At 37.2% G+C, this 17,528-nt stretch overlaps 1 protein-coding gene across 2 annotated transcripts in view; it reads right to left on the reverse strand.

Moving 5' to 3' along the window:
• Positions 1-535: 535 nt before the first annotated feature.
• The window catches only part of SH2D4B (SH2 domain containing 4B), a 60,329-nt gene continuing 43,336 nt past the window's right edge, over positions 536-17,528 (reverse strand). For both annotated transcript variants that reach the window (XM_010020797.1, XM_010020796.1), the window contains exons 7-8: positions 3,951-4,171; positions 536-628 (exon numbers count right to left, since the gene is read on the reverse strand). In XM_010020797.1, the coding sequence (XP_010019099.1) occupies positions 536-628; positions 3,951-4,171 (314 nt within the window). The remainder of the gene's footprint in view (positions 629-3,950; positions 4,172-17,528) is intronic.

Genomic DNA, 17,528 nt, shown 5'->3' on the forward strand with positions numbered 1-17,528 from the left:
TGGCAAGTTTCCAGCTACATCTAAACACTTAAGCAGCCACAAACTTCTAAAGGATGTTTTAAGACTGCTTCTCTTATCGAAAGTGCACTGCCGAGTAATGATATTGTCAACAGAAACTGACAAAGATTGCTTTGGAAAAAAGAATCTAATCACCAATATTGGTACTTCATTCAATACTCTATGAGTAATTCCCAGTCATACTTCTTGCCGCATCTTTTTATTTCAATCTCAGACATTAAGAAAATTAAGATAGGAACTTAGCATTCAGTGCAATTGGCCATGACCCCTTGAAAAATGTCTGTGAACAGTCCTCATTTGTAATCTGCCAAAAACTTCTCACATTTAAAATGTCAGCAATATGAATAAAGATGATAATCCAGGTGCAAAACAAATATTTTGAGCCTCCTAATGAGGATGCATTTTGGCCACAAGACCAGTGGCATTAGAAGTTTGTTAATTAATTTTCAGTAGTTGTTTTTTGTAGTTATCTATTGCTACAGCTATCCAGAATGCATTCCTGTTAGTCCTGAATCAGTTATTCAAATAAAGGGCTGTAGTCTGGTGGATTCTTCTGCTGTCCACATGGCTCCAGTAGTAGCTCCCCACCTGAGGATGTGATGATTTCTTCCTAGAAAGACAAAACCAATTAAAATATCAAATGTCTAAGCTGTTCCGTGTCTTCTAAAAAAAAGCAACTGATAGCAATAAAGACAATCACTCCACTGTAACTGGTAACCAATTATGAATAAATGCTTGATAAAATAAGTACAGGCCACCAAAGGGATCCTATCAACTATTCATATTCTTCATGCTTTGTTTATCTCCTACTTATGCCAGTAGTAATTTGTGATAGTATCAAACAGTGAAATCAAGCAGTTGGTGTACAGGAAAGGCTGTGGTTTGTAGTACCTGTAAGTTGCTACACTATTTAAGAAAAACAGCTACAGATGCCTATAAAGGATGTTCTCAAGGGTTCATTTAACAGACACGTGCCAGTCCTACTGTGCTACTTCCGTAGCCATTGGGATGAAAGAAGCTTCTCCAGGCAACACTGAGCAAGAGCTCAACGTTGAGTGCTCACACACAACGGTAACGGCTTTCTGGCTGATTATAGAGAAGTGAAAGATACTAACCTTGCCAGGGTAAAGATAGTCTTTTCAGATAGCACCTATTCTCATTAAATACCCACATGGCAAGCCTGTCATTCCAGTAACTGATTACCAACATGGGTAAAAAAAGAAAAACTTACCAGAAAAGTAGAGAACTTGGTCTTTGCACTTATTCCTATGGTAATGATAATTCACTGTTATTTTTTGTAGAAGTTCAAGATTTATGGATGCACCAAATTGACCCAGAATCCAGAATTATATTGACTACAATAGCAATCCTTCATCTGAAACTTCAGATCCAACTTATGCATCTATATGGGCATAACATTTCCAGAACTTATCCAGTTTCTATTGAAACTCAATGAAAAATTTGCTGTCTCACTTCCCCAGAATACTTACAGGCTCCCAGGTATGATTCCTTCCCAAATACTACCTCAGACTGAGAATAAGTTCAGAGAGCTACTACTCAAATTAAATGCTTTTGAGAAGGTTACAAGGAAGTAAATACAAAGATTTAACAATAATCTTGAATATATTATTGCTGCTTTCTACACAGTATTTAAATGCAAATAATAAGAGAAAATGCACACTCACACCCTCTTCCGTAAGAATTTATTTTCTTCCAGGTAATGGTTACCACCCCCTTGTATCTGTCAGCTTGAGTGACCTCTTCTTAATTTTTTAAAATCAAAATGAAGCAGTATTAGATGAGTAAGTATAAGCAACTGAAAAAAATATTTATGCCAGCTATGCCAGCCATGCTCATTTTGATCAAAAGTGAAATGGACCCTCAAAAAGAAGCCCACACAACTTTTGGGGCGGGGAGGTATACTTTTGCCAAAAAGAGTCCTGAGGAAGAAGCAACTTTTCCAAACAAAATAGCAACAGCTGCAAGAAAAAATGTGCCTGCAGTGCAACCGTTTACATAAAGATTGTGTGTAGCTGGTTACCAAAAGGCTTTGGGACACTCGACACTGTACTTTTACCAGAACAGGCAGGCAGAAAAGCTTCAAAGAAAACCATGCAAGAGACAGGATAAGATACCTCCTGAAGTGATTGCCAAAGAAACCAGTTTTAATATAGCTATTAACTTAAACAGTTAAAAGAGAATTGTGTGGGGACATTAAAGGTGAACCAGCTTCTCCGATTGGCTTACTAGAGGGAGCTATTAACTATTGTCAGGGGACAGCTAAGAAAACTTTTGTTTTCTTTAAATGCTAGAAATGAAAAGCCATTCTGATTCTGACAAATACCCTACTGCTGTCTGCAAATAGGTGTGTTTCTAGTGCAGTGACTGCCTAGGATGAGCTGTGATGAAAATATAGGAACATAGCTGGAGCAGAGATGGCTGGAATTGGTTCTCACCATTACCCCTTCCCAGGAGCACTACTTTGCCTCATAGTCTGCTTTTGAGCTGTTGTATGTGTGCTTTTCTTTCCCTGCATGGCCCTGGTTAAACTTTTTCGAGTTGTACTGGGTCTGCGTGGGATGGAGTTAACTATCTCCACATCAGTCTGTATGGTGGTGTGTTTTGAATTTGTAGCTAAAACAGTGCTGGTTAACACACTAATGTTTTGGCTATTGCTGATCAGTGCTTGCACAACATCAAGGCTTTTTTCTTTTTTCCACTCAGGCCCTACTGGCAGGGAGTAGGCTGGGGATAAGCGAGAAGTTGAAAGGGGACACAACCCCGTTGCTTGACCCCAACTGGACAAAAGGACATTCTGTATCATAAAATGTCATGCTCAACAATAAAAAAAGGGATAAAGGAAGAAGACGGAGTGGGGACTGGCTTCCAACATAGCCTTTCAGAGAGAATTTCATCAAATTAGGGGAGGGTGTATTTTTTTGTCAAATGTCACAACTAGTATCCTCCCATGTGAAAATATAATGTGTGGAAACATAATGTCACAGTGATCTGTGAGGGGACACCGAAATGCTGAAGAAATGTTGCAAACTAGCTGAAATAAAAGAAAGATTTAAAAGAGAAGGAAAACTGGAAGAAAAGTAACCGCTGTTTAGTGTTTGTGAGACTGAATACTGGGGGGGGGGGAAAGCTGTGAAGAAAAGGAGGAGAAAAAAGTCAACAGAATTAGTCTGAGACAAGAGTGAGAAAAGGATAAAAAAGGAAAGGGACCTAGAAAAGAGAGGATGAAGAGAGATTCTGAGGGTGGCTAAGAAAAAAAGCAGAATTAAAACTGCATCTGGGAGAGATGCAACATAATGAAAACAATCTACACTATCAGAAACAGCTGAGTCACAGTCTGGCAACAAGAAACACAAATTAGAGGCAAAATAATTCAAACCCATCTAAAGTAAAGATGAGTAGTAAATTACTCTTGTAAGATTGTTTTGGGTGATAAGGAATGACCTTTACAACATCCCTAAAAGAGAACCCCTCCATGTTTCCTTCTTTACTGCAGGGCCCCACTCCTTTGCTTTTGCACATTAAAGCCCTCAGATCAAAGTTTGGAAAAATACTGAAATTTCATCGAAAGATTTTTCTATGGTATTTCCAATCCAATTTTGCACAGCAAAGAGGCTCCAAGTGTTAGCTGTGTCAATCCTTATTAGCACATTTTTAGCCCAGGAGAACGCACATTGCGAAGAATCTTCTTAGAAGAGGACACAAATACATGCTGAAGCACTATCTGAATGGGACAAGCCTTCTAATTCATTGCAACAAAGACACAAACTAGAGATGTTACTAGAATATATACCTATATTCTTTCCCTCACTATGGTTGTTACTAGTTTCCAATGTGGTTTCAGATTACATGGTTCCTCTTTAAATTATTAATCCATTCCACTCAGCTATTGATCTCTACCTAGCAAGTGTTACCTTGTGAAAATCAATAAGATCTGTCAGTGTTGCATGTCGGTTTGGATCTACCCCCAAGAAGCTGTAGAAATCCCCTGAAGCATCAACAAGGAAGTGCTTGAACCCACTTTGCTGGCGATAAGACAAAGCATAGCCCCAGATTTTCTCACTGACTCGCACCAGGAATGTTCCTTCAGATTTATTCATCAACAATTCTTCTGCCTCCTGGCGGCTGATGATACCTGGCAAGAAAAAAAAACGCACAAAAACTAAGGTTATGCAGGTAGCAGTCAGAGTAAATCAAATAAAAAAAAAAAAAAATACAGAGCAGAAGGGAAGTTCAAATGGTGTAACTTCTCAAGATTCAAATCTTTATAGGAGGAGTTAGAGCTGTGGAGACAATGTTTATGCCATTCGTTTCTGAAGGATAGCTAAAAGGGTTTTGATAGAGTCTGGTGCGATATGCTTTTTAATTATCTGATTAAGAACTGCTTTTCCCCATCCTTACTGCTTTTTCAAAGGAAGTGCATAAATGCAACCAGCCTATCAGAACACCAAATTCTGTACAGGTGATCATTTAGCAGACTAGCACGGTTTGGCACTGCAATTTGAATTTGCAATACACCACTGATATTTGCAATTGTACTGCAGTACATTTGACTTGTTGCCTTACAACTGTTTTATAGGTCCTAAAGAAAGAACATAAAGCAAGTGCCGGGAGAAAAAGCATTTGTCTGCTTTTGTACATCCATAGACACACGCATCCATAGATGCACATAAATAAATTGGAGCACAAAGAAATAAAATCCTGCAACTAACAGAGCTGCTAACAGAGATGGGCATGTTAGATTACTTATTCACAAGCTTGCATTTCTAGAGAACATTGTCACAGAGGAAAACAAGAAACAAAGATCATAGCCCTTTCCTTCTGGGACCTTTCAGGCTTAATATCAGAGTAATAGTCTCCTCTAATTAAAAACTGTAGCCATGAGCTAAACCAACAGAAAGAAAAGACTGATTATTGTATTTGTCGACCAGAAGTGAGCTCATCTTTACAATTCATAATGAATAATGAGTTATGCACCTTGCTCTGGGAGAAGAGAAGACAAAATTAGTTGGGGCTCCTTGAAGTATGTAACTATTATCCTGTGGTAGTTTTCTCTATGAGCCAATTTATCTCTCTGGACAAACTCAACCAGGGGACAAAGTCTTTCCCTCTATCCTGGACACCAAGTGGTTGTGTTATAGGTGAATTAATTCCTTTCCTGTATGACAAATATATTTGTCAGGGCCAAAGAAGGATCACAAATTCAGATTTTCAGAGTAAGCAAGAGAAAAAGTTTAACAGGAGTACAACTTTCAAGAATTTTCCCATTTTATTCTTCTGTGTGAAAAAAATCTTCATCTCTCTTTTCCTTTCTGATCCCTGGATGCAACACAGAAGTTGCTGGTACTTCTGCCTGCAAACAGGGTATAACAGATAAACCCTATGCTGATCACACTCTACATAAAAGGTGTGATCAGAATTGCACCCAGCAATACTGGGTCCATCCACGTAGAGACCCTGGTTTAGATCTGCCTGGTAGGCCTAGAGGACAGTAAGCTCATCTCTCATAAATATCTGTGAAATACCAGATGCTCACTTTAATCAGGAACAAATGTTGAATTGGGCCATCCTGAATGTGAACATGGCACAAATGTCAATAAATAATAAATGTATATGTTCCGAAGTTATTCTCTGTGAAGCTAAACTTTCTCAAAACAATACAACATTGCTTGTTACCATAGAAGCTTACACATGTCCTAGTGAGTGTTCCATAGAGTCCAGGTACTGAAAAGCCACACCACTATAGCATAGTAATAACCACAGCCCATGAATTACCAGTTTGTACAAAGAAGTACCTACCTGAAAGACCAAAGATTCGGATGCTTTAATTAAGCCCACAAAGAAAAATATGCCTCTGGGAGACATAGGAAGGAGCTGAGGAGATCAGGGTCCTAAAAGCAAGCACTTTATGATGTTAGGAGACAAAGAAAAGCATCTCCTTCTTTCAGTTCTTGTCTTACTTTGAGACAATGAATTCCTTTTACAGTTTTACTTGGTGCAATGATGAACATGACAAGGGCCCAATCTCAGTGGGGCTCAAATGTCCCTCCTACAGTATCTTCAGTAATTATTAAGATGAAACATACACATGTATACTCTGCTGAATAAGGTAAAGTTCTCTTTTCTGGAGGATATTGCATCATTTTTGCACCAGAAATGCAAAACAGGCAGCAATCATGCAAACATACGCTTTTGTTTAGAAACAGCATGCAATGGCTCAGCCAATAGTGTCAATTGCTGCACCTTGCAAAACTAAAAACAGTTTTATAGGAAGTATTCCAAGATTAAATGTTAAAAATTCTTGAACTCTGTTCAAATGAAAATATAGTACTAATATAAATTCATATGATACAGCATATTATGTGAAGCTGTATCACTAGGATCCAAATACAAGGTGCCCTATGCCAAGAATTGCACAAAAATTGATTCTGAAATCACACTACTTGTTAATCCACTCTTCTCCCAAATGGCCTTCATTTAAATATACAATGAAAGGTTTCATTAGTGATTATGATGCCTACTTCTTTGTTAAATCTCTGCTAGAAATACGTGTGGACGAGCCACACTAACAAGCTCGTAGCATTTAATGATACAGGAAAGGATAAACAGTTCCATTACCAGCAAATGCTACATTAATTCCAATAATCAATATTTATACTTTAATTCTAGACTGAAACCATGCTGGCAACTTTCGGGATAGGAACTGGGTGCTGTTCTCTAAGCAGTGTCAGAACTGTCATGCAGCCCTGCTAGGGAATGAGGTGGCGTAGATAATTTAGCACTTAAAAAATAAAGGGTTTGTAAAAAAACAGAGTTGTAAAAAAGAGGGTGTTCTGGGTTCACCACTACAGAGGTGAATTATTATATGGTGAACATTATTCTTAGGGTATTTCGAGGGTTTGAATGACCATCACTATCAGGCATATAATACAAAATTCATTTAGCAGCAATTAGTTCAACACTAAACAATTTGTTCACCTGCTTTCAACCCCCACCAGTAGAACTAAAGCACTGCAGGCTTCCACATGATGTTATCTTCTTTGCCAGACCTTATTTTTGTTCTGGGCACTTTATATCACTGAGTAGGTGAGAAATGCTACATTGCTCACAGCTAAGTTTTCTGTGTTAATTCTCTTTTCTGCTAAAACGGTGTAATAAATTATCAGCCAGCAGCTTTCTTCCCTTTTTCTCTCCTGATTCTGTTAACAGCTTATGAGAAACCATCTCTCCCCACCACCTCCTGCTTCTTTCTGCCTCCCAGTTATTTTATTTTTTCTCTGGTTCAATTTAGCGTGTGGTGATTGCAGCAATGAAAGTCTCCCTTCACCCTTTAAAAAATGTTATGCTGTTCTCAAGACAACTAGAAAAAGAGTGGCACTGTTCACTCCTGAGACAGCTGCAGGGAAATAGACAACATCTGTGAAACCCCTACATGAGCATTTAAAACTGTTTGAACTGAAGTCAGGAAAATTCGGTTTCCCAAGGCTGTGGTAAGAGGTTTAGAATCACTGATGCTCTTATTTGTGCTCGTTAGGATATTAATTGGAAATATTATCTCAAAAAGAAACCACTGATGCTTTGGAAGCTAATTTTCCCCTCTCACTAATCCTTGCTAATCTCTTAAAAAAAAGGAAAAAAAAAGAGGCAACATCTTCACTTGCTGTAAAGCAACGCTGAGTCAAAAGAAAGCAGTAATCCTTTCTCGTCAGCACAACTTTGCAAACCAGTCATTTAAATACCTCACAATTAATCAATCTATCATCAGTATCATTATTTTAACTCGTCATGTGGCCATATACCCATATACACAACAGAGTATTTGGATAGCAGTTAGCAACCCCACTGAAACTCCCTTACATCTTCTACCTGTCATGCCAAATAATTTCTCTCAGAGTATGTAAACTGCTGTTGTCTATAACAAACTGTAAAAGGGCAGTAGGGTTTTGACTGGGAGAGGATCAAAGGTGTAACTAACTCCTCTTGAAAGCATGGAAACCCATCAGCTGGCTTGAATTTTAGGCCCCCACCCCCCAGATTCACAGTATGCATCTATCATGTTGCATGCATGTACCTGTCCATTTTAAACAATTTAGTTTTGCAATGTTTATTAACATAAGTTAATAAAATAGTAAGTTAATTAAATGTTAATATGCATTTGGATTCTTAGCAAGAGAGTAACGTTTTGGAAGACAGTTTTTTCAAATCATAGGACATTCATCATCAACTGACTTGTTCCTCATTAACATCTTCATTTTTAAATACAGTGCCTGTAATGACAATTTGTGGATGACAACCAAGTCTTAAGATTTTGTTGTAATTATGTTGTTTTTACTTCTACCAATCTTCAAAAAAGGAAAAAGAACATCCTAACATTTAGGGTATGTTAAGCCCACGCGGGGACTGGAGAGTCCATGATGAATTTAGTGGGCACAGCTAAGAAATCTTGATGCTGCCTTGCAAGTTTACAGCAGCCTCAATAGCAGAAAATGCTATTCTGAAATATTATTCAATGACACTTCAGCTTCCCACTCTTCTCTCAGCATTATCCTACATACAGCCTTGAGAGAAACTCAGGAGATGAAATACATAAATATTTGCTAAGAGAATGCCATAACAAGCACGAACCCAAACTAGAAAAGCTGATAAACTTTGCCAACAAGGCAGGACTATGTATTAGAAGTCTAAAGTTATTTTTTTATTATAAGGATAAAGTTACATCGTGTCCACTGTTGTAATCTACCTGTGGTCTAATGTGCCACATGTAAAAACAATGTCAATACATAAAGATAATTTGGCCTTTAGTGATCATTATATTTTTAATATGGATATGTGCATTTATGTATGCCAAGAGGTCAACTAAGACTGGAGGGACAACAGGTACAAACACAGCCCAGAAGCGTTCATTTACCCTCTTCAATAGAAGCTATTTGCTTAGTCGATGTTTCCTTTTTTTATATTTTTTCACTAGCCTGATCTCAAACACTCTAGTGCATGAGGCTTTATTTACAGAGCAAAAGTGTCACAAATACTGGCATGAATAAATAGTAACGAGAGCATTCATGCCAAAAGTGTTTTCATGACCATTATGAAAAGCCTTCCATTTCATACAAAATCGATTTGTTGAACAATTATGAATATGCACAGCTAATCAATAAAGAGGAAGGAGACTCAGCCTGTTTATACAACTTAAGACATTTAGCCAGGGAAGTGTGTGATTTAGGTCACCTATCAAAACTAGGATCCAAAACACAGAGAAGCCAATACCAGCATCTCTTCTGTTTTCAACAGGATTAGATCAAAGCACATGTGAATATAAATATTCCTGACAATCGTTATATGAGTAATTCATATGCTAAAGGTCGTACAAACACATTACACCTAGAGCAAGTGTAAATAATAAATAAATGAGTAAACACAAGGAATTATGAGGAATTAGGAGATAACTCCCAAATAATGTAAATTACTGTATTTGTCCAATTATACAGGCAGATCTAAGTAGTAATTTGAAATACAGTTATAAAATGGCCCAAGGGTTAGAAGAATCAGTTTTCTAAGCACCAGCCAATCCCTTCCAACTTTTGGAACTGAAAAACTAAGCTAGACAGACATAGTACTATAACTATACCATTTGGAATGAAATGTTTTTCAAAGGAAAATAAACAAACAAATATTCAAAAAGTTTCCAAATAAATTTCCTTTTTCTAAGACTTAATTTGAGAATCAAAAGTTGGATTACCTTGCAGAAAAGCTTAAATAAATTTCAGACAATGGCTATAAGAGCCTGAAAATACATTTGGATTCAGCAGATTTTAGGTCTTGGGTGCTTTTAGTTAAAAGAAAAACATTCCAGTTTGAGAAGAAGAAAACACATCACAGGTTTTAATTCCTACATCACTATAATAATAAAAATCACGCAGTTGGAATTAAAGACCCAACCCACTTGGGACCAAAATACGATTAAAGGCAATGAGTTTTGAAAGAAATAATCAGAAACGTAAACAGAAATTCAGAAGGGATTAATCCAACTGCAGCCAGTATAGTTTCAGAAGAGCTGACAGCCTGTGATAGCATCCCAGCATTAACATAAATCACTGTCAGGAAGTACAAAAGCAGCTTGTAAGAACACTGGTCTATGAACCTAATGGAGGGGGTTACAGATTTCAGAGTCTACACAGCAAAGATATACATGAGGAATAAATACAAACTAAGATGAAAGCGGAAGCCGGGGAACTAAAGTTTAGAACAAATCTGACCTTTTTATGATCCCATAAGGTGGGACAATAAAAGCTTGAAACAAATCTTTGAATGCATGATAATATAAACCAGCTCTGGTCTAGGAGAAGGTGAAAAATCCAGCTCCTTCAACCACTCAGAAAGATCAAAAGCATTAAAGAAGGGAAGATGAAGCGATTGCTTCCCTGCAGTGCTAGAACTAGAACTGCTATAGTTTACGCTCTCAAGAAAAAGCAGTCCCCACATCATTCAAAGCAATAGTTTCCTCAGGCTGATTTTTTCAGTTCTCTCCTACAGGTACTAGTCTATATGGACTCTTAAGCTGAGAACATACTTACGGTTGTTCAATGGGAAGGACACAATTAATTCACAAAACTATGATGTCTAGTCTGAATGTGTTATGAAACAACTGATGTCATGTATAATTTAGAGATCACTTATCAATTATAGTGTTTTATGGACTGATCTGCAACTGCAATAGCTGAAGGATAATGTACGTATCTAGGTCACATCTTGTTATTTCTCCAGGTGTTACAGCAGGAGTAGCATGCACAACTGAATACATGCACAAATATTTGCAGGAGTAGGCTTTTACAGTGTGCCACTATTAAAAAGGTTTTACCCTCTCCTTTGTTTTAGTCACAATATATTTTGGATAGTGCAACAAAACAAGTAGTGAAAGAGGAGATCAATAGCATTGTGTGAGAAAAGCTATGGCAGAGAGATAACAATAGCTCTGCCTCTGCTATTTCAGAATAGAAGCATTAAAGACTGAAAAGCAAAGCAAGGGAGTAAATCAAAGATGGCTGGTAATAGAAACAAAGCTGTTGAAGCTATTCACCATCTGCTTTTAAGGCAGGATAAACTCCCATGGGACTAGATCTTCAAAAGAGTTCTGTTCCCATTTAGGCATCAAAATAAACTGCGAGGTTTAAAAAAAAAAACAACAAACCCAGCACAATGACTGAGGTTTTGCAGTTGGGTTTTATTCTTTCCAAAACCTGGCCAAAAGTGCCATGGCAAGAGCCCAAGAGCTGAATTCAGCACCAAGGGGGGCTGAATTCCTATGAAATGCTTTTCCTTCTTACAGCTGGTGAGAACATAGATATTTCACGCTGTGCTGCATGTTGGTAATCTGATTTAAGTCTGAGTAAATAGCACAGTATCCATAAATGTTACTAAGGGACTATAGGCCTCTGTGCTGATAATAGAGAAAAAATGTGCAATAGGTTACAAAAAGCAGAACCTAAAATATGCGAAAATAAACTAAACCCTTCCTGTGTGCACATAAGTGCAATGGGAGGCAAAGCTTGGGTGTATTTAGAAATCAACAGGTAAAATACATATTTGAGACACAGTGGCCATGTCACAGATAAGGTTATCTGAGTACTCAGTGGTCAGTACAGGGCTGGCCTCCTCTCAAGAGCTGCACAGGCAAAGTGAAGTGACACTGGTTAGGGAGTCTGGATAAACCTTTCTTTGTTCCACATTCACCTCCTTTTCTTCTATGCAAGCTCAGGAGCAAAGCATGCAGCATTCCATACCTAAGTTAGAAAGAGATCTGTGCTTTTGCAAGGTGAGCATGAGTCCATTACCAGTTCTTCACCACTCCTCTCCTTTGTCACCATCCTGGTACATTTAAGATACATGCCTAATTGGGAAAAATCACATCAGTGAATTTCAGCTATCTCACTAGCAGGCCTTGGTCAGTATAGAAAGTATCCTCTGGGCTACAAATAGAAATGTATAGAAAACAAAGGCCCAGAGGAATAATGTTCTTCTGATGGTAAGAGATCCCTTCAGGCAAGGATGAGGCATATAGATAATGTACCACGCCCTAAACAAGCTCTTCTTGAAGACTTATATGGTGCATAGCACTACCTTGAGCCTTTTATACACAGAAAAAATTCATCAAGGAAAAGCATCATATGTAAAAAAATACAGGCCTCTCTAGTGGTGGTTTGGTTTTTGTTGGGTTTGGGTTTGTTTTTTTTTTGTTTGTTTTTTTGTTGTTGTTTCTGTTGTGGTTTTGTTTTACTTTTAATAACATGTATTAATCTCTCTGTTCTGTCAGGATAAAGCAGTTCTAAGAATAAAGAAAATCAGACCTCAAAAGGTTTCTTAATTCCCCAAGGCTGAGATTCCTTAAAGCAATTAAAAACCTCCTGAAGTACTGAAGGAAATGGGTGCCTTACTCCCCCGGGAATCTTTGAAAATGCCATCTAAAGGACTAATGCAGTTATAATGAGTATTTTTCTCTGGGTTTACAGAAAATCAGATGTGCTACATCCATGGTTGTTAGTGTGGCTCACAGTTAATTCCCTATGCGCTCTGCAGAAAATATACCCCTTAATTGTCTCCTTTAAAGTTCATTCTATATCCAAACTATCAAGTACTGTAAAAACCCTTTATACCCACTGTCAAAATATTTACACCATATTCACTAACGAGCAGTGCAGCACGAAAAAATAGGTCTGAATACACCACTGGTATAATAGAGCTATAAATTTTTCTGTTAATGCCTCCTCAAAGCATAGTGTTGGTTTCTTTCTTTCCTTCCTTTGAGATCAGCCTAGATTGCATTAGCCAGGAGAAAAACAAAGATTTCAAACTCTCTCTTCTCTTAGTACATTACTAATTGTGACATATTAGAGGAGAAAGGTAGCACAAAAGACCTTTAACCTTTTGTCTCAGATGTGTATGTCTTGATTTTTTTTTATAAAGATGTACTCTTCTGCCCTGAAATCCCTGCAATAAACCTCTGCTACTGACTACCCTTTAATTTTTCTGAGGTTTCTCTTTATCATCTGAACAGCTTCTGAAAAGCACATTTAAAAAACCAGAACAGTTATCCATTCCATTTTCAGTGGTTTCTCAGACTACATTCCCTGAGTGGAGTTTACCATGCATGATCAGTAAATTGACAGAAATTGAGGGGCAAGAATATTTCATTTTGTATTGTTTTCAGTGACTAAAATTGGAAGCTTTTGTGGTCTAGTAAAGTCAATGGAAGATCAACATGGAGGTTCCAAGCACCTAAATAGGATGCCTTACATAAACAGTACAAATATTCTTGATAATGATGTTTTTTACTTTGCTGATAGGATGACTGGATAATAAGAAAGTGGTTGGTTTAAAACAAAAATGAAATCAGTAAATACTTCCAGGCTTATATAGGCATCCTAAATGCTGTTATAGATAGTTGATATTTCCTGCAAATAGCATGGAAAGTAAGCGTATTCATGAGGATGTCTGCAAACTCCCAAAAAGAAACAAACACACTGAGAAAATATCAATACACTAATCCAAATAGGGAACTTTGTTACAAATATTATTCCTGCAGGATGCATTCACATTCTTACAGTACAGATGGGATTGAATTTTGTTTTCTTTTATGTGTGAAAAAGATAGCCAACTATACAGACTATCAATCAACTCTCGTGATAGGCATGTCATGTGACACATGCAAAGCAGATCTTAAAACCTTACTGGATCTTCCAAAACATTAAAATTTACTTAATCAGTAAAGCACACAGAAATACCCTACCAGAGCATCCTGACAGGGCTAGAAATAGTACAGTGGTGTAATACAAAAACCACTGTAGAGCAAAGTAGCTGATTTAAGCTTTGATCCTGGTTCAGGCAGAGAAACACATCCGTTCTGGTACAATAGTCATTGATACCATGTTTTGTGTGAAAACTGAAAAGCATGAAGTTTCTTTAGAAGGTTAGTGGCCAGTATTCATCATCCTTTCTCCAGGCAGACAAAATGTTTGCATTCAGTCAGTCTTGGTCTTGCAAGCAACAGAGAAAAAAGAAAGGGAAATTCTAGCTTGTGGGCATCGTTTGCAAGCACTTCTTATCCACTTCACTTGATTACATTACTCACCTTGTTACTTCTCATTTAAATCCTCAAATACTGCTGAATTTGAAAATGAGAGAGAAAATATTCTGGTATGCAAATGAGATCTAAATCAACGAACAAGATGAGAAAGTTGATCTGTGAGAAAAAGGATGAGAGTGCAAAAGCCCTCCTGGGATCTATGTATGTTCTCATAACTCCATCCGTCGTAAGTCCTTGTTCCTCCTAATCCTTCTAAGGGCAGTGTGAACATGAAACACCATGGAAGACTGAGCTTTTGCCAGACCAACTGCACAACACAAAATAAAGGTCACAGTGAGATTTTTGTTTGCTTTAGATTTCTGTGAAAAGGCAAGGTAGAAGAATTAGTTAAAGGTAGTCTCTTTTTAGACCTTTCCTGGCTTTGTACAACTCATTCTGAGGCAACACTGCCAGATGACACTCCAGAGGGAACACATGGACCAAAGACAAGAACAGCTACTAAACAGCCTTGGCTAGGATGACATTCCTGCAGAGGCATGTTTTCAAAGAACCCATTACTGGCTGATGGATAGTTGCTGATGGACAGTTGGGAGGTACAGTTCCGAACACACAGAAACTGAGAAAAGTTTGTGAGGTTGGAGAGAATTCTTTCTTGAATCAGGGGCTCCTTTTAAAAAGAATTTAAAGAAATAGTCATGTAAAATTAGAAATTACTTGTAATTCAAACTCATCAATTGCTGGACACTTTAAATGCTGAAAACATTGGCATTTGAATCAGAACTGAGTGCAAGTTCTCTGATTTGCCATGCAAGCTCTATGTGGAACTCAAACCTTTATGTACCTGCTCACTTAGCGCGTGTAAATGTTACCATTTCCCACTTTCTGCAAGTGGAAGACAAGTATGAAAAATTGCATTAAAACTACTGCCAGTCTCAGAGAGTGCTTTTGAAAAAACCATGTCTTGTCAGATTTTGATCAGCTTGCTGCTTCTCCCTTCACTCAAGTGTACATATGAACATTAAACCACCACAGTTTTCTTTAAAAACCAGTGCCAGAAGAAATACTTGTACTTGCAAATCAACAGGTGTTTAATCTGAACAAGAAAGTCAAGTCAAGCACAAAACTTCCACCTAGAAGGATAAACGATGCAATCCTTTAAAACAGCATCCATAATTTACTAGCTCTGAAATAAGCATTTCTTCCTGGAGTGTGGAATGCTTTACAGGTCACACAATCCCATAAGCGCTATTTAAAAAAATAAATGCTAAAAAGTGTGCAACGTACTTATTTTAGCACCAGTGCATTTTAGTATTCTGATGCTTCTTTAGGAGCAAGATGTTTCTTTCTGTCCACAAATAATTTTGACGTTAAGAAAAACACAATATGCTAAACCCAATTATATATGGTTTCACTTGCAGTACTGATATATAAATCATTTTTGATGCTTCTGAATTGTGAATACATGGGTGCTTAGGCAAACAACCATTTATGTTCGCAAATGCAGACTGGATCCTTTGCGTAACAAGCCCCTCCTCTCATAACATGGCCACATTTAAGGGCGTATAGAACAGAGAGCAATAATGCATGTTCATTAAAAAAGCCCACTGTAGTTACCCCCCAATTTGTATTATCTGTCATGAATATACCATTTAATCAAGTGCCTGTGAAATTATTAATGTTTAGGCTGTGACTATGATTTACATTTATACTGAATAAAACATATAACAAATCAACGAACTCTGGCAGAACAGTTAGGGCCTGAATTGCTTTTCCCTTGTATATTGTACAGTCACTTATTTTGGGGTAGTTTTCTGACCCATTATACTAATTTTTGCATCATGTAATTGAGTACAGAAAATACAGAACATTAAAAAATCAGGCTCTTGTCCACACAGACTGGACTAAGACAACTGGCTGCCAAAAAACTTTCTAATAATAATAGTAACAAATTCCTGAGAACTATAATATTATTTCAAAAGAAATAAGACACCAACATTAAGTCCTAATGCAGTTTTCCTGTGCCATTATTGCCATAGCTGTAAGTACCTATGAAGCATAGCTACTGGATTTACTAAAAAACTAACAAATTACTTAGATAATAGGAAGCTACAGGCGAATTTCATCAAGCCAAGGGAGAAGTAACAAAATGAACAAGAAGAAGATTCTTAAATTATGAGTCAATTGCACTGGAGGCTGCATGATGCAGAAACTGACTATAAAAAAGAAAAACAAAAGCAAAACAGCCCTATATATATCACCATATTTTATGGCTACTCCTGCCTTTATGAGAGTATCTCCAAAAATCATACAAAAAATACAGCAGAGAAAAACAGCACATTCAGTCATGAGCTAAATCATAAAAAGCCTGCAATTTTTAGTGGTTAAAATGCACAGAAAATCAGCAGTGTCCAATTCTCAAACTCATTGCTGTGGGGGGAAAGGAGTAATTCTCGGGCATTCTTTCCTTCTCCACATTGCCACAAAGCTCATTGGTATGTCTCATATAAAAGCAGTAGAATTTCTTAATTCCAAAACAAAACACATTTAAGAATATCTTCAATTCATATCTAAGTTCCCCACAATTTTTGTGAATTAAAATAAAGCCCAACATTTCAAATTTGGACATAGAAACTGAACTTACTGTCTTTATTAGAGGGTTGATATATTTTATCTGGGTGCAATAAAGCAACCAAAATTATAGATTAAGCTTCAGGCAAACAGTAAATGTACCCTAATCATATTTAGAAGAAAACTTAAAAAATAAATGAGATGTACTGAAAGAAAACACATCTTAAGAATATCTGAAAAGCAGTGATCATGTAAGTGGTATAAAAAGGAAGACAACTGGATTGGCTTTAGGCTAGCAGGTGTCACTGATACTTCTATGGGTCCAAACAGGTTTCTATATGATGCATCTCTGCAAGAGAAATAATAATAAATAGCTACTGCATAAATATAGGCAATTAATATGTAGATTTACCGAAAACAAGGGAGCTTCATAATTACAACTGTGAAACATAGCAGTAAGATTTTGACATGAGTAAGGACTATTAGGTATTCAAAATCTGCTTGTATGTAAACTGAAAACCAAATCCCTCCATATACATCCATACTTAAGTAAGTTTCATGTAAATGTCAAATTTGTATGAACAAATACAAATTTGTTTAATAGTGTAATACAAAATGCACAGCTGTATGGGAAAAGTTTTGTAATTCTACTGGTTAACAACAGAGAGGTGATACCTACGTTGATATGTTTTTGAGCATTCAGAATGTTCAGAGCCTTCTTCTGAAGTCTTCCTGGTACATTGCTAGTTTGAATGGCTTTACTTTATGCTAGTATTGATTCATCATTCAGTACACTGGGAATGTATTATGAATACAACCTCACTAATTCAGTGGGCTCACTCTAAGA

The sequence above is a fragment of the Nestor notabilis genome, unplaced genomic scaffold (assembly GCF_000696875.1).
Source record: "Nestor notabilis isolate BGI_N333 unplaced genomic scaffold, ASM69687v1 scaffold2248, whole genome shotgun sequence".
Classification (NCBI taxonomy): Eukaryota; Metazoa; Chordata; class Aves; order Psittaciformes; family Psittacidae; genus Nestor; species Nestor notabilis.